Below are 23,349 nucleotides of genomic sequence, written 5' to 3'. Positions count from 1 at the left end.
AAGCATTTATCCAAGATAAATGAAAATATTCATCTACACAATGAATGAATATCCACAGATGCTGTATTTGCCATAATTCAAAACCAGAAACAATTCCAAAACATGTGAAAAGTTAAACTATGATATCCCTATACTACAAATGAAATGCAATTCAGTGAACTATGTACTAAAGGTGAACTGTTGTCGGGCGTGGTAGTGCATGCTTGTAATCCCAAAGGCTGAGGTAAGAGGATTGAGTTCAAGGCCAGTCTTATCAACTTGGTGAGGCCCTAAGCAAAAGAGCAAAACCTTCCCTGTAAATAAGATATAAAAAGGGACTGGGGATGTGGATCAGTGGTTAAGTGCCTCTGGGTTCAATTCCTGGTACCCACCCTCCCCAAATATCAACTGTTGGTACACACAGAAAAGTGGATGAATTTCAAATAAGTATGCTGAGTAAAAGAAGCTGAACAAAGGAAACTACTGTACAGAAACAGAAAGCATATCATGTCTGCCTGAGGACTGAATAAAAGGGAAAGATCACAAAGATATATAATGTGATGGATATATTCATTATCTTAATTGGAGTGAAGAGTTTACATACATATATGTCAAAATTTAGCAAACTGTATATGTTATATATATGTAGTTCTTATACCTCAATACAGCTGATATAAATGGGGGAGAAAAGAATGCCTCCTTCATGAGCCATTTATTTGCCTTAATCATACTGAACTATAAGAATGGAGTGATGATGCTGGTAGTAACTACCACAAAAGTACAAGGAAGAGCTAACTGCTGTTCAATAAATGTCGAAACTATTAACAATGAGTGGCAGGATGGTAGGATACTTAACCCTAATAGCATCACCTACTCTCTACCGTAAACTGCACTCTACCATAAAAGTTTCTCCCCGGCTGGGCACGGTGGCACAAGCCTGTAATCCTAGTGGCTCAGGAGGCTGAGGCAAGAGTATTGCAAGTTCAAAGCCAGCCTCAGCAATGGCAAGGCACTAAGCAATTCAGTGAGACCCTGTTTTTAAATAAAAATACAATAATAGGACCGGGGATGTGACTCACTAGTTGAGTGTCCCTGAGTTCAATCCCTAGTACCTAAATAAAGAAAAAAAAAAATCATCTTCCCCATTCCAATATTCCTGACGCAGTACAGTTCTTTGTCTCCATAGCATTTAATATGCAACATCTACAGATAATAGGTATTTGGCAAATATGCTTAATAAATTCTTGAAGGAATACACAACAAAATGAAGAACTGCATGATTGAAAATGATTGAAGGGGCTGGGGATGTGGCTCAAGCGGTAGCGCGCTCGCCTGGCATGCGTGCGGCCCGGGTTCGATCCTCAGCACCACATACAAACAAAGATGTTGTATCAGCCGAGAACTAAAAAATAAATATTAAAAAATTATCTCTCCCCCCCCCCCTTCTTTCTAAAAAAAAAAAAAAAAAAAAGAAAGAAAATGATTGAAAAACAAGTGAATGATTATTTAAAATCTCTAGGACTTCTTAAATGCATTAAGGACAGAAATTCAAAAGGAACATCCTTGATGAAACAAAAATGTGAAACTTCTAAATGAAAAATAATTATAATAAGTACAATTAAAAGGTAAACAGACTAGGAAAACACATTTGGCACATATAAACAATGAAATACTCTTACTATATGATGACCACTTACAAATCAGTAAGAAAAAAAGATGAACAGTCCTAGAAAAGAAAGGAAACCCTAGCAGGTTATTCACAAAAGATATTATAATGATCAACATATGGAATAAATAGGTATCTAATAATTCTAATAATATAAGATGTAGAAATCAAAACAATGAGACATGATTTTCAATCAGGAAATTGGTAGGCATTTTAAAAATAAGATTTAATATGTAAGACTGATAAGAGGGACTAAGAAGTAGGTGATATACCTGCTGGCAAGAGACTAAAATGATTTTACTACTAGTGTAAACAGCTTACTATGAGAGGCATCATAATAATGCTGTCTTAAAGCCATTCACTTTTTGAATCAAGATTTCTGTTTTGGAAATCTTAAGAACTCCATAAACATACACAAAATGTCACCTTCCAAAATGATTATATCACAAGGCAATTTAAAACAGAAAAGTAGAAACAAATAATATCCTAAAATATTAAAGTGCAAAAAGACAGGAACATGAAACTCTCAGATGGTTCAAAACAAGTCTACAAATAGTAATAATTCTTTCTGTGTGTACCCATTCATTCAACACACCAAAAATGTATATACATACATATATATGAACGGAACGTGAAGAAACAATTGCGGCAGAAGGTTAACAACTGATGCATCTGGGTCAAATCTGATACTGGAGGTTGCACTACTGTTTCCACTTCTTTGCTATTATTTTAAATTCTTTCAAAATAAGCTGAAATTACCACAATAATATCCAGCAAAAAGGAAGTTTAGAGGGAAGGGTGAAAATCACTTTCTCTCACAAGTGCCCCATTATTCTCCAAAGTAAAACATTCTGAAAAGTTTTCACTATATACTGAGTGAAAATCATGTAAGTAAAGTAGGATTTAACTATTTCAATGTAAATTACAAAGTCAACACCACAGGATGAGATTACTGGTTATTTTAATAACTTCATTAATTGTAATTTCTAAATCTTATAGTGGTACATAGATGATGTATTAATTTTTTTAAAGGTCATTCAAAAAAAAAAAAAAGAATACCTCACTTATTCAAATTATTTCCTATAATTTTCCATATTCTGACATGCAATATAAGAAATAATGTTTAGAATTTGGGCTCCAGAATCAGAATAACCTGAGTGTGAATTCCAATATGAATCTACCACCTCTGTGACTATCTATCCTGCCACTCTATGGTTTATTTCAAAGACCCTAATTGCTATTATAAGAGATTTTAGGTAAACAAAATGATTTCACTAAGCAGATTTCCCTCTTACCTACAGGCTTTTATAAAAAGATCTTGGGAGGCAAAGACAAAAGGAAACTGTATACCTACTTTCCCCAATACAAATTATATTACAGGTTTGGCATCCCTGATCAAAACTCTGAAACTATTCTGAGGACTAAAAGGACAATCAAAAACTTTCAGTTTTTGGAGCATTTTTGATTTGGGATATTCAGATTAGGAGTGCTCAACTGGAAAAATCTATCCAAGTATTCCAAAGTCTGAAATACTCTAAACTGTAAAACGCTTTGGTCTCAAGCATTTCAGTTAGTGGATACTCAACCTGTAAAAGGAAAACATAAAGAGGGGGCTTAGGGGTTAGGAAAGATGGTGGAATGAGAGGGACATCATTACCCTAAGAACATGTATGAAGACACAAATGGTGTGAGTCTACTTTATGTACAACCAGAGACATGAAAAATTGTGCTGTATATATGTACTATGAATTGAAATGCATTTTGCTGCCATGTATAACAAACTAGAACAAATAAATTAATCAAAAAAACATAAAGCACCAATAACCTGCTTAAAAAGAAGCTATGTGTAATTAAATGTAAAATAGAAAATGCACAAACATCTGAATTTTATGCTAGAGTAGAATTTATAAGGCCATACTAAAGGAAGCCAAAGCCAATAGCTATTAAAAGAGCTGGGGGATATAGATCAGTGGTAGAGCTTGTGCATAGCATTCAAGAGGCCATAGGTTGGATCCCTAAGCACCAAAAAAGGGAGTACCAGCCAGGCCACAATGGCTTACACCTATAATCCCAGCAGCTTGGGAGGCTGAAGCAAGATTGTGAGGTCCTAAGCAACTTGGTGAGACTCTGACTCTAAATAAAAATACAAAATAGGGCTGGAGATATGGCTCAGTGGCTGAGTGCCCCTGAATTCAATCGCCAGTACCCTCTAAAATGGGAGGGCATATACTTACCCATCTAGTATTAGACTTTCATAGGCAGCTTTTTTGTCACACACAGGACAAATCCAGGTGGGCTTCTTCTCATTCATTTGTAGATAAAGGGCAGCATCAAAGCACTGTAGATGTGTACAAGTCACTGCACGGCATGGGATTGTCAGCCTCATTTTTCCTAACTATAGGACAGGGGATACAACATGGAAAGTAGTTCAAGAAAGAGGACAAAACCTCAAAGGGAACAGAGAAAAAAGTCTCAAGAAGCATCAAAATGAAAATAAAATACAAACCTAAATTTATTACTATTAAATCACTATTTTTTTTTTTTAATTCACAAACTGCTTTGTGGTTTTTGAAAAAACATTTCACTTTTTCAAAATAAGCTACGTATAAATGCACTGGTAGAAAAAGATACAATGAAAAAAATACTTCAACTGGTTCTCAGTTTTCCTATTTAAAGAAACCACTGTATCCATTTCTTACATGTTTTTTCATAGATGTCCTATGCATAAAATAAGTGGATATTTAAGGAAAGTATTTTTCCACAAATGGTGGCATATTTTACACCCACTTCTGCAACTTACCCTGTCACATAATTTGGTGACTATTATACACAAGTCAGTATATATAAAACTACCATTACACAAAGGCATAATTTATTTAATAAGTACACTAGTGATGGACACTTAAATTGTTTCCAATCTTTGTAGTGAGAAAAGCTAAGTACCTAGGAATTAAATTTTGAGGTCAAAGGGAAAGGAAAGGACTGGGGATATAGCTCAGTTGATAGAGTGCTTGCCTCACATGCACAAAGGCCCTGGGTTCAATCCTCTGCACAACCAAAAAAAAAAAGGGGGGGGGGGGAGGGGGATAACATGTATGATCTCAGTCCCAATGACAAACCACCTTCCAGAGATACCTACTCTCTTATGCACACAATAAATGTTGTTGGTTCCACGTAACCTTGCCAATACAGTGTTTTGTAATTCTTTGATTTTTATGAAATAAGAAATATTCCAAAACAGTTGTGAACTGCATTTCTGTTAATTATAAGACGTTGTAGAGCCTCCTCTTCTACTTCTAAGAGTCACCTGTGTTTCTAATAACTATTTATTCATATAAAACCTTTCCTCATTTTTCATTTGATCATTAATGTTGATCATATATTTGTAGGATTTATTTACATGAGACAGATCAGCCTTGTATGTTTGATATAAGCTAAACATACTTTTTATGAAAGTTTAACTATTATATAATCACGTCGATTTTCAATATACTTTTCTATAATTACATTTTGTTCAACTGCTATTGCAATTGGTTTAGCTCTACTGCACCAACATATACATAATACTCAGATGAGATCAGATTATATTTTTCTATGTAACTCTTAATCTCCCCATATATTTTCTTTACCAAAAGTATCTCCATTTTTAGTCAGCTCTGGTAATTTGGTTCAAAGTGTTTCTCCCACTATAGAGCTCCCACAAGGCCAAGGCCTACATCTGTTGTCCATTGTAATTTCACTGTCCAAGCACAATACTACCTCATAGTAAGTGCTCAGTATTTGCTTATCAGGCAGTAGAATGAATAATTGGAAAGTGGCAAAGAGATATTAAAAAAAGAAAAAACTTCTTTATACGCACTACAAAGTTTGAAAAAATTCAGAAACAAAATCAGAACATTCTTAATACTGCTTGGGTGGTAGAATTTTTAGAATATTCCCTCCTTTCTACTTCATCTATAATTGTCTAAGTGTTCATAAATTTTGTAATTTAAAAATGAAACAATTAGCTAAATCAGCATGGCAATAACTAATGCTTACAGAACTTGCCTATGTGCAAGTTACTTTTCACTAATTCCAATAACACTTTTGTTTACTATCATTTATTTATGTACTGGGGATTGAATCCAGGGCTTCACACATGCTAGGGAACTCTACCACAGAGCTACATCCCCAATGCTTCTTTCTTCCCTTCAGTTTTATTTTGAGAGAGGATCTAAGTTGCTTAGGTTGGCCTTGAACGTGCAATTCTCCTGCTTCTGTGTAGTTGTTTACAAGTGTGCGCCACTGCATCCAGCCACACTTTTACATTTAAACAATCATACCTTTTACATCTTTAAATATAAAACATTCCCCATTTTAATAATGAGAAAAAACAAAGGCACAAGGAATCAATTTAATATTACATGAAGTTAGAAATAAGGCAGAGCTAAGATCTGGGCTTATTACAAGCCATCCTTGTTACTGTGCTATACTGCCTCTAGCTATTCATCTAACTAGAATTCTAAAAGGAATCCTAGAAGTTAAATGTTTAAGCAAGCATGCAGTACACTATAACTCATCATTGAGAAAAGAAAACAGAATAAAACCTGAGGAAACTTCTCCTCTTACTCTACATACTTCCATATTTTTTCTTCTTTTAAAACAGATTATTCCTTAAGTTACCTAGAATCTTACAATATGCTAAGAGTTTTTATAGAAACCTCCTATAATCCTCATAATCCTATGACCCAGAGAAGTTGGCATCTCTATTTTTAATTTGTGTCGAAGATGCAGATGCTCAAAAAGCTAAAATAACTTACCCGCTGAGACACAGCTGATATTACAACACAAATCCTAATGCTCCTCACTGCCTTGAGATGTCCCTAGCTTTATAACATTACACATGTTTGGGGGTTTAACCATCAATTTTTCCTATTTTGCTAAGCTTTTGATGTATTAGGAATAGATACTAACTATCTGACATTCTATGAGATGATCATGGGCTTATAAAAAAAATTCCTTTCAATTATAAGATGAATAGTTTTAACAGATTTTTCTAAACCCAAACTATATCTGCATTCCTAGTAGACATCCTTTTGTTATCACTTATTATTTAAATAGTATTAGCATAAATATTTTATTTAGGAATTTTCAATCAATTCTTAAATAAAATATTTAGGAATCAATATAAGCAAATAGTCACTAGAACAGGTTGAATAAGTTACACTACACCATTCAACAAAATGCCTATAATGATCTATACATACTAACGTATTTAGGATATACTATTAATTTTAAAATAGCTCAATCGGTAGAGTACTTATCTTCCATGCACAAGGCCCTGGGTTCAATCCCCAGTAACACCACCACCAAAAAAAAAAAAAGACAAGCCGCACAGTATATATAAAACATTTTTTTTTCTAACATGCATATGATTATGAACACAAGAGCTAAATCTAGAAAAAAAAATCACATTCCATCAGTAATATTACTTCAAATAGTAGACCTTGACCATTTAAATTTTTTCATTTCTTTACTCTTCCTGTCCCAATTAAATAATTCTATAATTTAAAAATCTCAAGAGGTAAAAAATCAAATCCATCTTTCTTTTCCCCCAGCGACCCAACACACCTACTCTGCAGGACACACTGAAAATCACTAGCTGATATCACAAGGTAAAACTCCCATATAAACGTCACATATTATTTCCACAAATAAAATTATACATGCTCAATCAGATCCCTCTTCAATAATACTGTGAAACTACCTCCTGCAGGTCCCTAGGACAGAGGTCTTGAGACTTGTTCCCATTTCCCAGACTCACATCTACTCTAAATAATTTCACAAGCTTCTTATGAAATAAAACAAACATTTCTTCCATCACTCTGAGCTATCATTTTCTCCTGTTTTCCCAAATAAACCCAGGGTTCACTCTTTATCCTTCTGAGTAACTAAGACCTTTTTTTTCCTTCTTTATTTCCCATTACTGTACCAAATCCCATGTTATTTCCATAGTTTGCTGGCTGGGACTCTATTCTGGCAGGGACTCCATTCTGCTTTCTCTAACTGATGCTAGAACTGCTCCTTCTTCTAAAACTACTTTAATCTGCTAACATCTGTCAGTTAACTACCCATTAAATCTTATCAAGACATCTGCATTAGATTTTGATTTATACCATATATTACAGTTTAACTACCCAATCTATTTTAATATCACTATGGTCTAAAGAGTACGATCTACTCTTATAAAGCTCTTGAGAACATCAAGAAAGATAAATTCTGAGGAAATGTAGCTCAGAAATAGACCTGTTGTCACTTACAAACAGAGAAAAGGAAACATTTATTTTTTTTTATTTTTTATTTTTTTTTAGAGAGAGAAAGAATTTTTAATATTTATTTTTTAGTTTTTGGCGGGCACAACATCTTTGTTTGTATGTGGTGCTGAGGATCGAACCCGGGCCGCACGCATGCCAGGTGAGCACGCTACCGTTTGAGCCACATCCCCAGCCCAAAAGGAAACATTTAATGAACACAGGATGGGGCCATGGGTGTAGGTCAGAGTACATGCTTACCATGAGTGAAGGCTTGTGTTCAATCTCCAGCACCACAAAAATAAATAAACAGCTATATGATTTGACTTCTTCAAATAATTGAAAAGTTAATTTTCTTAAAATTGTCAACTTTACTAAAGTTGACATATTTAAAATGAACTGCTCCCTATTTTTATATAAAAAGAATACTAACAACTCTTATATACTACTTCTGCTATTAATAAAAGTCTGAGAATCCTTCAGTATGTTTGCCATTGTGTTTTGGTTGTTTTTATGTAGAATGGGCAGTCTGTTTAAAGGAGGGTTAAGGTTCTAAGAAAATAAGACTTATTAGAGAAAACAGCATTGTAACACTGTAGAACTCCTTAGGGAAACTGTATAGCAGTACTTACTTTCTGGTAAAATAGCTTGATACACTAAAACATATAGGTTATATATGAGTTCCCTCTCCATACCATGACTGAACTCCTAGAGAGTCTGCAATTAATGCCTGCTAAATATAGTGGGGTCATTAAAAACCATTTAAAAAAACTGTCAAAATGCAACTATTTTTAAACAAAAAAACAGTAATTTCATTTGTTTTAATCTGGTATCAATTTTAATTTTAATATTAGAAGGAACAAAAAGGTAATGTGGAGACTCTCAAACCCATGTCAGAAGCTTGTGTCAAGCTTATAAAAAGAGGAAGTTAGGGTCCAAGCCACTGTCCACTAGAACCTCTGCCACTACCTCAGGTATCATCCTCCTTTGCTGGGAGTACACAACTTCTGAGTTTCATAGCCACAGAGGGTACCAATTTCTCATCAATCCCCATTTCACTAAATTCTACATTTTTCAGTAAAAGGAAATTATTTTAAATTAATGATAATAAAATTTCAGGAAAGAAGATAACTGTAAATATCATTTTCCAGGTTAACAGAAGGTACATTTATAATTAGGACATGTATATTTTAGCCCAATTTGGCAGCAGTTATTGGAAAAAAAACTAGAATAACATTCAAAATTTTTATTTTTGTTCTACTACTAAATGTGTGATTTGGGTTGACCAGCCTGTATCTGTCTTGGTTTTCTCATCTACAAAATCACTGAAACTGAGTTGGGGATGTAGCTCAGTGGCAGAGTGCTTGCTTAGCATGTGTGAGGCCTTGGGTTCAATTTCCCCACCACCACACACACACACAAAGTCAGGAAAACTATTCAATATAGGCTTGCTAAAACAGTTAAATAAGAAGCACCAAGTAGGATCTCACTTCTGACACAACTTAATGTCCATTAAAAAAAACAAAACACTTTTCTCACAATGGCGGGGAGTCATCAAATGTCCCCAAAACTACATTATAGATTCCTTATTCTATAAATTTTATCCTAAAATCTTATTGAAAGGTTTTTCTTCCACTAACTTTATAGAGAAACCTTCATCCACCATCCCTGTCCTTTCCCATCTCCTCATATCTGATAAATACAATCTGATGTTTTATCACGGGAGTTGGTTTTATCTCTCAAACTAGTATTAACTTTCCAACAACTCATGGCAAGTCCTCAGCACTTTCATGCTGAATTAGTTCAGTTGGAAACTCATGGGAGGATTTCGGGATCGTTGAGTGATTTCTCACCTAAATTTCTACATGAGGATACACAAAATTATGTAATTCAAAGTACCTTACAAAGATATCCTAACTTAATAATCCAAGATCATCAATTAGCATTTATTAGGCCCTTGTTATTTTATTAGTATTTTTTCAATACCACGTGTATTCTCACAAAAGGAGCCACCTTTTACGACATGGTTTTTTGTTGTTTGTTGTAGTTTTAGATAGATACCATCCCTTTATTTTATTTTGCTTATTTTGTTAGGTGGTGCTAAGGATCAAGCGTAATACCTCACATGTAAATGCTCTGCCACTGAGTCCCAGCCCTACTATAAGTTTTTTTAGCAGCTATGGATTGTCTACAGTATTAACCATGACAGATTATTCCGAGTCTAATGTTATCTTTCTTCTTTGATCCAATGGCCTTTAAATTTCTTCCTCTATCACTACCTGAAGACTACAAAGAATTATAATGCTTAATCATGTAGATTTCCAAATGGTAAAAAACGGAAGTTCAGACTTCTGTCAAATTACATCATTCATTCCCACAATTATTTTATAAGGAAATCAATCATTTCTACAAAGTAAAATTACCTAGAATGTTTTGCCAGTTTACTTACAGGGCACATTAAGGATACCCGAAGACTAGTTGTAGCAATTTCACTATCTGGATCTGCAGTAAGTTTTTCTTTAACTAAAAAAAAAAAGAAAAAGAAGAGTGAAATACAATGAAAAGTTTCTAAATAACAGTGAAAATGAGTTGAAATATAAAAATATTTTATTTTAATAATTTCCCAAACACTTCAAATAGGTCAAGAAACACAAAATGTTAAATATTAATGTATTAAATATATAGCCAGACTTCTGGTATTAGGTTAAAGAATTACAAACATGCAAACTTTAGATCAAATGTTTAAGTGAGGTTTTAAGATTTCTTTTTAAAACTAAGACTGATGGTAAAGAAGAGTTACAAAATAGAAAGTTGTTTTTTAAGACTTAAGAACAAAACAACAACTAGCAGAGGAACTTCAAATGCAGCAGTACCCTGAGCGTCAATGCTTTTCTAACAAATTTTAAAAATTTCTTTCTAACAAATTTGTATTAAGCTACGCTGATTATTTCTAACAATTACTAAATTTGTAAAGACATAAACAGTCTTATATCTTCTTGTTGAAAAACCTCTACAATGAAAACTAAAGAACACTGAAGAAAGAAACTGAAATAGACCTCAGAAGATGAAAAGACCTCCCATGTTCATTGATAGGCAGAGTTAATAGTTGGCCCTACTACCAAAAGCAGTGTAGAGATTCAATGCAATCCCCATCAAACTACCAATAACATGCTTCACAGTACTAGAAAAAACAGTTCTAAAATTTGGAATAAAACCCAGAATAACAAAGCAACTCTAAGCCAAAAAAGCAATGCTGGAATCATCCCAATACCTATTTCAAATTATTCTACAGAGCTATAATAACAAAAACTGCATGGGACTGGCATAAAAACAGACACAGACTCCCAATTGTACAGAATAAAAGACAGAGACAAACACACCCATTTACAGTCAACCGATCCTTGACAAAAGTGCCAAAAATATACAGTGGGGGTTGGGAGAAACAAATGATGCTCAGAAAACTAGTTATCCATATGCAGACCCTTATATCTCTCACCCTACACAAAAGGAAACAAAGACCTAAGAAACCAGAAATTATGCAGCTTCTAGAAGAAAATGTAGGGTCAACATGCCAGCTTTTAGGAATAAGCAATGACTTTCTCAACAGGATCTGTAAAGCTCAGGAAATAATGCTAAGAGTTAACAAACGGGATGGCATCAAATTAAAAAAACTTCTGCATGCCTATAATCCCTGCAGCTTAGAAGGCTGAGGGAGGAGGATTTTTAAGTTCAAAGCCAGCCTCAGCAAAAGCTGAGGTGCTAAGCAACTCAGAGAGACCCTGTCTCTAAATAAAATACAAAGTAGGTCTGGGGATGTGGTTCAGTGGTTGAGTGCCCCGGAGTTCAATAACCCCTAGCACATAAAACACCCCAATGAAAAATCTTCTGCATAGCAAAGGAAACAATTAGGAGGAGAGAACCTACAGAATGAGAGAAAATCTTGCCACTCTTCTGAGAGAGCATTAACAGCTAGAAAATATAAAGAATAACCTCAAAATCAAATAACCCAATTAATAAATGGGCTAATGAGTAGATACTTCTCAAAAGAAATACAAATGGCCAACAATGTATGAAAAAATGTTCAACATCATTAGTAATTAGGGAAATGCAAATAAAAACTACAGAGGTTTAATCTCACACCAGTCAGAATGGCAGTCATCAAGAATACAAATAATAATAAATGCTGGAGAAGATGTGGAGAAAAAGAAAGACTTTACACTGTTGGTGGGACTGTAAATTGGTACAACCACTATAAAGCACCAGTTCCTCAAAAGGCTAAGAATGGAACCACCACAGGACCCAGCTATACCATTTCTCAGCGTTTATCCTGAAGAATTAAAGTCATCACACGATAGTGATACATGATTACCCATGTTTATAGCTGCACAAGTCACAACAGTCAAACTATGGAACCAGCCTAGGTGGCCATCTATGAATGGACACATAAAGAAAATGTGGTATATACACATAACAAAGTTTTATTCAGCCATAAAGAAAAATGAAATATGTCATTTACAGGAAAAAGGATAGAACTTGAGACCATTGTACTATGCAAAACAAGTCAAAATCAGAAGGTCAAGGGTCATTATGTTTTCTCCTATGTGGAAGTTAGAGAAAAAAGGAAAAGGTGGCAGGGATTCTCATAAAAATCTGAGGGAGATGAGTAGAGGAAAAGGACTAGGGTGTGGGAGAATAGGTGGAAAGAGGGAAGTGATAGGGAGTGATACTGGACAAATTGTTATATTGTGTGCATGTATGAATATGTAACAACAAATCCCATTATTATGTACAACTATTATGTTCCAATAATAAATATGGAAAAAACTATCTCATCTGACAACTGAAAATTATTATATCTGAGGTAACATGTTTGATTTCTTCCATGAGGTAATATATACAATTTACCATATATAAGCTAATAAATACACAAATATTATAAATATAGATGCATATGTGAGTTTATTGTTTTTAATCACATTACAGTATCTCATATGCTTGGTCTTTCACAAGCATTACTTACTTAGTGCTCTGGAATGATCAGGGTTTCTAATACCTTTCATTTTTAATCTCTGTAGTAACATGGCTGATGTAAGCTGTCGTACAAGATACACAGACATGGAGTAATTCTACAAAGAAAGATAATCTGTATTACGGACTAGAGATGATATTCTCTTTATTTACATAAAATGCTTATCTAAGAAACTCTAGTTTCTAAAAATAACATTCAAAATAACTTCTAAAAAAAAGTCAGTTACTGGGAAGAGGGCAAAATCAACACGGCTACTTGAGGGAAAATAATGGCTTACTCATTCTAAATATATTTCTCTTATCATTTTATAATACCCATGGGTTGGTATAGTATGGTAAATAGCTTCAATTTAGTGGTTACAAACTGTTTACAGAGACCACTATGCAAATGTACCTTCCCATAATTACTTACAATTAGAATCCTTTTGTTTTCATCTACTTATATAATGAGGCTCTCATATTTTCATTTAAAAATGCAGAAGCAAAGTTCGAATAGTGGTATGAATTAACACTTTACACCCAGAGTTCCAAAGTTTTATTTCTAACAAGAGAAACCACTGGTCAAATGGCCTTGAGCACAGCCTTCAGATAAAGTTAGTATTGGCTTTCTTCTGAGAAAAGCAGTCATTTACAAAAGACACATGAAAAAATAATGAAATTCAAAAGGTGAGGCCAGAAAATAATAGTATAAATCTGGCACAAAGCAACTTTCTCGATTATCTATACAGCTTTGAAAGATGACATATAATTTTACCAAATATTAAAAAATTCTACTTTAATATTTTAACACATACACATATATTCATTCATTCCACAATAAAAAAAATACTTTTGATAGTTGCCAAACCAAATATTTTAAATACATTTAGTGTTCTTTTAAATATCTCATACTCAATAAACTATGCAAATTTTAGGTCCTTGTATCATTTTAACTACAAAGAACGAATATCAATCCCATTATATGGCAAATCTATAGTCTTCAATGTCAATAATAATTTATTCAAAAATCCTAAAGTTATTTCCAGTTCTGCAACTACTCTAGTGGTGAAATAAAATTCCTGCTATAAACATATGCCTCGACTTTTTCATCCACAACAAAATATTACACTTTATTTCCATGAAACAGGAACTAAAGTTGATACTCAGATATTAAATCTTTTTCCATTATTTGTTAACAAGTGCATCTAAAATGTATATTCCCTGTTGTATTAGTCAGTATCTTATTGATATAATTCATTTTGAGACAAAATCAGCAAAAAGCCAGGTTCATGAACCTGAAGGTATAGAGAAAATAATTTTAAGTGAACATCTTTGTAAGAGATGGTTGTGTTATCTGAACTATTAGCTGTTTATGTAAAGGCAGGAACAGATTATTTCTGATCACATGAGTACATTCAACTGTTTCCTCCAAAGACTGATAACATTCTGTCCTTTGCTCCTCTTCATAGATACTAATCATCCAAAACTTCCAGGTTTTTAAGATACACTACACACACACACACACACACCCACACACACTCTCACACACAGTGTTTAAATCATTACCTTAAGGAATATAAACATATACATTTCTTACCCAGAAAACAGACATGATACTTAAGAAACCTCAGAGTTAAAGGTATTAACCTTCAAAATATCTATACTTACAACCCTTGAATTGAAAAGGGGTGGAGCCAGTTTAGCCTAAGAAAAAACAAAAAACACCAACTTCCAGTGGACAAGAGAATATTTACCTTTCCAATTTCAGATGCCCAAGAAATAGAAATCTGGTTTGGCACAGCTGAAGACAACCTAACTAAAGATGTAATATTCAAGGGGCGCCCAGGGCGCTTCTGCTCAATCCCATTTTTCGGTGGTGGTGCATACCCCTGTAACCATAAGAAATTTATCTTAAATTCTCTGTAAGACATTAAACATTTTACCCAAAATAGATGCAGGATACTGTCTAATTTCAGTTACAATCACATGATCCAGAAAAATACAAGAAATAATAAAAATCAATGTTTCCTCATTAACATTAAAGAGGCTAACATCTTGCCATTTTGGCTATGAATCTTCTTCCCCTTTACAAGAAACCAAATTTTACAGATGAAATCCCATCTCTTCAAAATGAGTCACTTAGGAGACCCCATTCAAAATATTTTAACATACTGGGGTGGAAAACAGGGAGAACAAACTTTGGAAACTTAAATCAGGTCAAGTGCACACCTGTGATCCCAGCTACTTGAGAGGCTGAGGCAGGAAGATCATCAAGTTGTCGCCCTGTGCGAGCGACTTTACCCCATCTCAAAAATAAAAAGGGCTGGACATGTAAATCAGTAGTATGGCAAACATAAGGCCCTGGGTTGAATCCCCAGCACCACAAAATCAAAAACGGAAGAAATAAGGAAGAAGAAAAAAAACCAAAACATCAAGCCAATGAAAAAAATTCATCACTATTTCAGTTGGCATTAGATTTTCTTTTAAATAGTAAACATACTCATTTTTGTTGTGTTTTAATGGCAATAGAAGCTGAACCTAGGGGTGCTCTATCACTAAGTTATATCCCCTGAGGTGTTAGCAACATGAAAAACAGTATTAAGAGATTGCTTTATCTCTATAGCTATAGTTCACATATAAGAATATCATTTGGAAAAAACTTTTTAATTTTGAAATAGGGTCTAAGTTTTGGAGGCTGGCCTCAAACTTGTGATCCTCCTGCCTCGGCCTCCTGAGTAGCTAGATATACAGGTATGCACCACCATGCCTGGTAACATAATCACTTTTTTTAACCTTTATTTGTTTATTTATTTATTTCTATGTGGTGCTGAGGATCGAACTCACTGCCTCACATTTGCTAGGGAAGTGCTCTACCACTGATCCATAACCCTAGCCCCACATAATCACTTTTGATTAACAGTATACTCAATTTTTAATTACCAAAAGAATTCAAAGGTTATAATTTTCAGGTTATATACTTTCAAATACATATTAAAGAAAATCAAAATTTCTTAGCTTCAGTAACATCTGTGTATTGAAAAGCAGGCATTATATTTCACTAATGGTCTGATATCTTTCATGTAATTTAATTATCTACTATTGAGAAGGGAAAAACACTAAGTGTATCACTTATTTTTGTACACATAGAAGAAAATATAAGCAAAATTAATTGACTAATATTATTTTAGGATACAGATGAATCTTCTGATTCATATTTCTTTTTAATATTTTTTAGTTGCAGATGGACATGATATCTTTCTTTTTTTGGTACTGGGGATTGAACTCAGGGGTACTCAACCACTGAGCCACATCCCCAGGGATTTTAATTTGTATTTGTTTAGAGACAGGGTCTCACTGAGTTGCTTAGCACCTCCCCGTTGCTGAGGCTGGCTTTGAACTTGCGAGCCTCCTGCCTCAGCCTCTTGAGCCTCTGGGATTATAGGCATACGCCACTACATCCGGCTATTTATTTTGTACGTGATGCTGAGGATTGAACCCAGTGCCTCATCCATGTTACTCGAGTGCTCTACCACTTAGCCACAAGCCCAGCCCCCTGCTCAATTTTCAAAGTCATCAATGTATGTTTTTCCAAATGATATTCTTAATACTGTTTTTCATGTTGCTAACACCTCAGATTTCCTTGCAAGTCAATCATATCATTAACTACATGAGTCAATGCTAATACAATATGAATCTTATCAGAATGGTGATGAAAGGTTTTCAGACAACAGCCAGAATTCACTCTCCTTCATAAAATGTCCTTAAAGTACCTGTTGATTGAAAAGCTAAGGGCATGCAGCTAATCAATCATACTAGAGAAATACTATCAAAGTTGTAAAAGTAAAGGCAGCGACAAAAACGTCACAGCTGCCACATCAGCAACCACAAAACATTTGTTATTTCAGCAACATTGAATTAAATACCTTACAAGGAATTCTATACTGGTGGTATTATAGAGCAGAACTAAGGAACACATCCAAGTTGTCTACTACAACTTAGGAACATCCTTCCTCACTGTCTCATAAGAGGAAGAATAGTAATTATTAAGTGGGAAGGAATCTACATGCTAAGTCTTACTCTACAACTTGCAACAAAATTCTGAAAATCATTAAAACTGAGTAGTTGGGCACAGTGTGGCTCACAACTGTGATGACAGTGACTCAAGAGGCTAAGGTAGGAGGATTATAAGTTCAGGGCCAGATTCAGTAACTTCCCAAGATCCTACCTCAAAATTAAACAATGAAAAGGGCTGGAGATGCTGCTCTGTGGGTAAGAGCCCCAAAGTTCAATCCCCAGTACTTAAACAAAAACAAAAACTGAGGAACAGAGTAAAAAGGCAAAGAAAAAAACTTAAGTGTGAGTGTGCGTGTATAGGAGGGGTGCACACATCTAAATTTGCTCATGTGAAATACAACAGAAAAAAGCTTATTAAAAAGTCCTCTTACAAGCCAGGCACAGTGGTGCATGCCTGTAATCCCAGAGGCTCAGGAGACTGAGACAGGAGGATGGAGAGTTTAAAGCCAGTCTTAGCATTGGGGAGGCGCTAAGCAACTCAGTGAGACCCTGTCTCTAAATAATACAAAATAGGGCTGGGGATGTGGCTCAGTGGTTGAGTGCCCCTGAGTTCAATCCCCAGTACCAAAAAAAAAAAAAAGTCCTCTTACAATATGTCAAAATACATCTACTGTCAAGTGTAACTAATAATCAGAATTGTAAAAAATAAATTTTAAAAAGTCCTCTTGTAAAAATTCTAAGAATAGACAAACACAAGGAATATCAATATCAGTATTTAGGCAATTATAAATGCAAACTTTTGTCTTGCCTATTTTGGGCCTAGAAGATAATTCTGTCTACTGGTATTTCAGCCAAATAAAAACAATGGCATAGGGTCTGCCAAAATGATAAGAATAACTCATGACCTAGCTATATGTGAAGTCTGTAAAATGGAATTTTGAGACACATCTTGACAGCATGGAATGGAACAGTAACAGTGGGTCAAACAACAGTGAATTTAAGAATGAGTGCTAAGCAAATTCAAAATTATGTATGGAACTAGTCTTAATTGCCTAAAGTATATTCAGTCTATTCTCTACCTATTTGAGAAGTTTGATTTCAATAGTAATTATGGGTCATCAATCTGTATTCCCCTTCTAGCCCATAGCAACCTCCTACCTATCCAAGCACCCAAGACCCCATTATAGTTGAAACTTTGTAAAATATTAATGTTCAGCCTTCTCAAATTTTTAACAACTTTCCATGTTTAAAGCAAAAATAAAATCAAGTTCATTTCACAGGTGATCTGAAGAGCAAATCCACAAGTTTTCTCAATAAAGGCTGTTAGAGAACATTGGTAGAAGACTATGTGGATCTCAGCCTCACACTTTAGGAAAAGAAACTCAAAAGAACTTTTCATGTTACATGCTGTGACAACATCCTGCCCTACATACAATTGTGACAAACTCCACAATGCTGTTCCTTTATCAACACCTCCTAAATTCTAATCACCACTATTTAGTTTATATTTTGGAAATTTTCAAACATACACAAAAGCAGAGAGAACAATAGGTCCCCACTAATCAGCTCCAATAATTACTAACATTTTTCAATCTTGTTACTTTTGTCTCCAGCCTCATTCCAGCTTGCCCCAAAACACACCCACCATGTACATGCACAATAATTTTTGTCCTTGAGTAAACACAAATTCTAGACATACCAGTTAATTTTCATATTATTAATCAGTGTGTCTAAGAAGACCTTTAAAAAAACACAGTATTGCAACCTTACAAAATTCACAAGTTTCCAAAAAATCATCTAATATCTTGTTTCTATTCCAGTTTCCCAGCTGCCTCAAAGACATTTTTTAATTTAAAATTTTTTTTTCATTTTTTTATTGGTATGTGGTGCTAAGGATCGAACCCAGTGCCTCACACATGCTAGGCAAGCGTTCTGCCACTGAGCCACGACCCTCAAAGACATTTTTTATTACTGAAAATTTCATACACAAAAACAAAGAAAAGAACTGGGCATGGTGGTGCACACCTGTAATCGCACTAGCTCAGGAGGCTGAGGCAGGAGGATTGGGAATTCAAAGCCAGCCTCAGCAACTTAGCAAAGCACTAAGCAATTCAGTGAGACCCTGTCTCTAAATAAAATATAAAAATGGGCTGGGGATGTCACTCAGTAGTAGTTAAGTGTTCCTGGGTTCAATCCCAGATACAAAACAAACAAACAAACAAACAAAAAAAAAAAAACAGAAAGAGGGAAATCCATAAACTCAGAATTTATTAGGAAAAGGAGGTCAGTACTGCACTAAGAGGAACTGGAGATTTTTGCCAACTGAGTTAAAGCACGTATCTTCTCCATTCTTTGGAATCTCTCTAAGAAATACTCCTCCCTGTCAGTCTTTCCCCATTCAAGCTTCCAGTTCCACAGGTTTCATAGAAATTTCTTATAATCTCTTTAAAACTAATAATAAGTCAACTACTCAAAATAACTCCCTAAGCCTTTTTCTGCCCGCCCCCACCTTGCAACAAAACAAAACAAAACAAAAAACATAGACTTCTGATCTAGCTCTCAGTCTGCACACCGGCAGTCCTTGGAGTCAAAGATGGGGGCAGTGTCTAAGGCAACTTTTTATCTTTGCAAGCTGCAGGCCATTACCATGCAAGCCTCACTATGAGCTGCATACTTCTTCCCTGAAGATTCAAGAGAATCTTCTCCTTCGTATTATCCAAATTACATTTCCCATTCCATTTACTGTGTATATGCAATATAGTGGCCAAATGCCATGGGTTTATAATAACTAGACATTATAATAAGGTGATTCAGCATACGACAAATATGTTTGGCGCTCTTGTGGGAAATTCCATGACCATGTCAAACTTATCCCTCTGGGATCTGTTATTTAACAAACCAGGGTCAGGGGCAAGGACTACATACATGTTAAGCTTCTTTATGGCTTGCTCATGGTTCTTACAATTAGAACAGGGTCCCTGAGACTCAATGTTCAATGTCACTCCTATACATTCCCTGTAGCTTTCTTCTTTTGAGGCTGCAGCATATTCACATAATTCTCATAAACCTCACAATCCTGTTTCGTGTTCTTAATGAATTTCATTACCTTAATGAATAGCATGTGTGGATTAAGAAGTAATTTTAAGACGTTTTCCATCAATTGCATGTGAATTTATGTCAGTTGTTCCATGGGAGTTCATGGGTCTGTGGCAAAAAGCCTTTTCAGGGAAAAGGCTGGAACAGGATTTTCTTTGGCATGGCCCTAGCTGGGTCAAGGAGGGCTTCCCCACTCCCTTTAAATTTTAAAAATGTCTCTGCCTTTCTCCCATTGCTCTATTTCTTCTTCTTCACAAGTACCCCTAACTCCCAGGATAAGTACCAAATTCATCAGACAAAGGGTGCTTTAAATAGTAGTCAATGTATTCACAAATAACCTAGGATAAGCACTCAAGGGTTAATTGGTGCTTTGGGGCAGAAGTCAGCAATAACTAACAATGTAAAGAGGAAATAATTAGCTGCCCAATTTTCTCTCTCTCAAAAGGACTGCAAGAGTGACAAATTCAGAGCTACAGTGGTGAAGATCTCAGCCATGAGGATTATCATCCTCATATATGTTACTGACTAGTCCATCTGAAAATTTTGTGGGCTTGTGTGTATACACATATGCAGCCTCCATATTTTCTAAAGCAATGCCAAAGAATTTAAACAAAACATCACATATTTCAGACACAGCATCACTGGCACGTCCAACCTGGCTTTGAACATATACGAGACCATGTAAGCAATTGTTCCTGAGCATATCTATTCATCCTCTTTCCCCCTTTTTTTACCCCCATAGGACTATCCCAACTGATTTCAGTCTCACAGGCATCTTCACAAAGAGTTTGTGATGCAGTGGTCTTCAAGCTCTTTAAAACTCCTGGAACAAGTATTTCTCAAGTTTTCTAAATCCACTGTCTATGAATGAGACACATTCCTAACAAGAAAAGTCAGATTCCTTTAGCTACTGGCGTCAACCTGAGCCATGGACTATCTTAAGTTGGGAGCTCAATTTCAAGGGCTTAGCTGCTCATAGGTATTATTCATATACTTACTCCAGAGCCAAGTCTCATGCTCAGCAGGAATGCTAAACAGCTTCCCATTCATTCCTCAAGAGCTGCAATGGTGTCTGATCTGTTGAAATGGCACCTCAGCAAAATGGGGCGGGGGAGGGGGTCTGTTCTCAGAATACTTCAGTTAGAGCAAACACTTGGTAGGGCTTAACAAAGAGATCATACTTTTTTTTTTTTTTTAATGCTTTTGTTGGCCTTCTGTACAACTGACAAATTTAATAATATACTTCAGGCCTCAGTGCAAAATACAAAACAGTTCACCAATTTAAATATTATTTTTAAGACTTGATTAAGGATTTGAAGATTCCAAAACTATCTATTAGGTCAGGAATAGGATGCATACATTTACAATGTATATATTCCAGCTAAGTCCATATGCTGCTTCCCTGTTAAACAACAGGTTGTCAAATATCATTGCATTCCCCTAACCCTCTGGTGTGTACATCAAGTTCCAGGCTTGGAACTCTATACCTCTTGGGCTAGCCGCTCTCAAAAAGACCCTGCATCCCACCACACGTCCACTGGCTAGTCTCAGCTAATCCATATAGCCACCGTAACACGCTGTCCTATATATTTAAGTGCCCAAGTCCTGTTGTTTAATATGATCCCAAGAGTCTTTCAGAGCTTCCTAAAATTCTAAAACAACAAGTTCCAGGCTCATTTTTTTTTTCCATCTCTCCAAGAGTCATTTATTTCTCTAAGGAGCTATGGATCCCTCAAAGACAAAGCAATATTTAATCTAGATGCTAGAACTAACTATTAATTGGTACGTGGCTATCACTGTTTCTAGACCTTGTCAGTGTTTACATTAAATTTACATGAAAATCTTATGAATAAAAAGCAACTTACAGGCAAAGGAAACAGCTTCCCATTTACTTTTATACATAGACTATTGGGATAGTTGTCTTCTTGAGGACAACTTGTCTCTGCCAGGCAAAGTCTGCATTTAAAAAAAATAAGAAGAAACCTCTCTTAAATAATGAATCCAAACATGTTTATATGTTTTAAAATTCAGGGTCACATACACAAAGGTAACAAGTGTAAACTTATAGTTAGAAAATTTCAAACTCACCTCAGCTGAACTTGGACTGTATAATCTCTCCTACCACCTGGCAAAAAATCCCTGTTGGAAAGAGAAATAGAATAGGTTAAGAATATAGAATAAGATTCCACAGGAACACTATCACCGGGGGGGAAAAAGTATTATTCATTTTTATTCTTACTTGTTAAAACATGAAATCTAGCCTGGCAACCGTATAAACCTTAATTAAAACACTCTGATGATAACGCTCATTGACTTTTAGTCATGTCTTTTCAGCAATTTTAAGGTATTTTCAATTCATAGGAACTCTGACAATACAGTATTTACTTCAATAGACAACACATTTGTTAACATGAAAAGAAATATGCTAGGTTCTGAAAAAAATTAACAAATTAATCTGTACTTAACAGTTCTCCACTCTAAGACTCTAATCACTTGAAGATCTTGCTTGTTTAACATAAAAGTCCATTCACTAGATATTCTTACGATTTGAGTATTGTCTCTCATTACATTTTACAGCTACCCAAGTTATTCTAATATAGAACTAATGCTTGCAGTATCAACTTCTCTATACAATAGCAACTTCATAATTAGTATTCAAATTAATACACATAACCTCTTGCACTTTCTAGATGAGAAACAGAGTTCTATATAAAACACCTCTGGCACCGAACTCTCTAAACCTTGCCATTCAAAATGGAGTCCACAGCAAAGTAGCACTAGTATCTTTAGGAGCTTGTTAGAAATGCAGACTCTCTGTCCCCATCCCAGATGTATGGAATTTGAATCTGCATTGTAACAAGATCACCTGGGGATACACCTTGTAGTTAACAAGGTATCCTTAGTCATTATCCTAAATCTTGCATTTTGTCAGAGAAAAGATCATTAACAGTAGTACCTAAAGTAGTACATTTTACCCTCACTTTATTCTAACTGAGATAGTCTGTTCAGTGTTTCCAACTCTCTACCTTGATGGAAGGCAGTAAAGCACAGCAATGACCAGCATGAGCTTTATGGTCCTGAGCTAAAGGACCTTGGGCAATTACTTAACCTTTCTGTGTTTTGGTTTCTGTATTTGTTAAAGACAGAAAACTACTTGTGATGATTAAACATGTTAACACAAGAGCTGTGCTCAATAAGTGTGAGCAGCTGAGTACCAGTGTTTCCTCTCCTCCCACTGTCTTCCTTGCCACTAAAAGGCTCCACTGTTCTCAAGTGTCTCTTCAAAACATTCCCATA

At 35.1% G+C, this 23,349-nt stretch overlaps 1 protein-coding gene across 5 annotated transcripts in view; it reads right to left on the bottom strand.

The window, feature by feature from the left end:
• Pias2 (protein inhibitor of activated STAT 2) overlaps positions 1 to 23,349 on the bottom strand; it is a 92,786-nt gene that overhangs the window by 27,113 nt on the left and 42,324 nt on the right. For all 5 annotated transcript variants that reach the window (XR_011704809.1, XM_071602789.1, XM_071602790.1 and 2 more), the window contains 6 exons: positions 22,141 to 22,191; positions 21,918 to 22,008; positions 14,697 to 14,831; positions 12,956 to 13,061; positions 10,385 to 10,458; positions 3,880 to 4,040 (listed from right to left, as the gene is read on the bottom strand). Coding sequence is in view for 4 of the 5 variants with exons in the window: in XM_071602789.1 (XP_071458890.1) it covers positions 3,880 to 4,040; positions 10,385 to 10,458; positions 12,956 to 13,061; positions 14,697 to 14,831; positions 21,918 to 22,008; positions 22,141 to 22,191 (618 nt within the window). In the remaining variant the exon portion in view is untranslated. The remainder of the gene's footprint in view (positions 1 to 3,879; positions 4,041 to 10,384; positions 10,459 to 12,955; positions 13,062 to 14,696; positions 14,832 to 21,917; positions 22,009 to 22,140; positions 22,192 to 23,349) is intronic.

Source organism: Marmota flaviventris, chromosome 16 (genome assembly GCF_047511675.1).
Source record: "Marmota flaviventris isolate mMarFla1 chromosome 16, mMarFla1.hap1, whole genome shotgun sequence".
NCBI classification, from domain to species: domain Eukaryota; kingdom Metazoa; phylum Chordata; class Mammalia; order Rodentia; family Sciuridae; genus Marmota; species Marmota flaviventris.
Note: the sequence above shows the minus strand (reverse complement) of the source record. Positions and strands in the feature narration are given on the sequence as shown.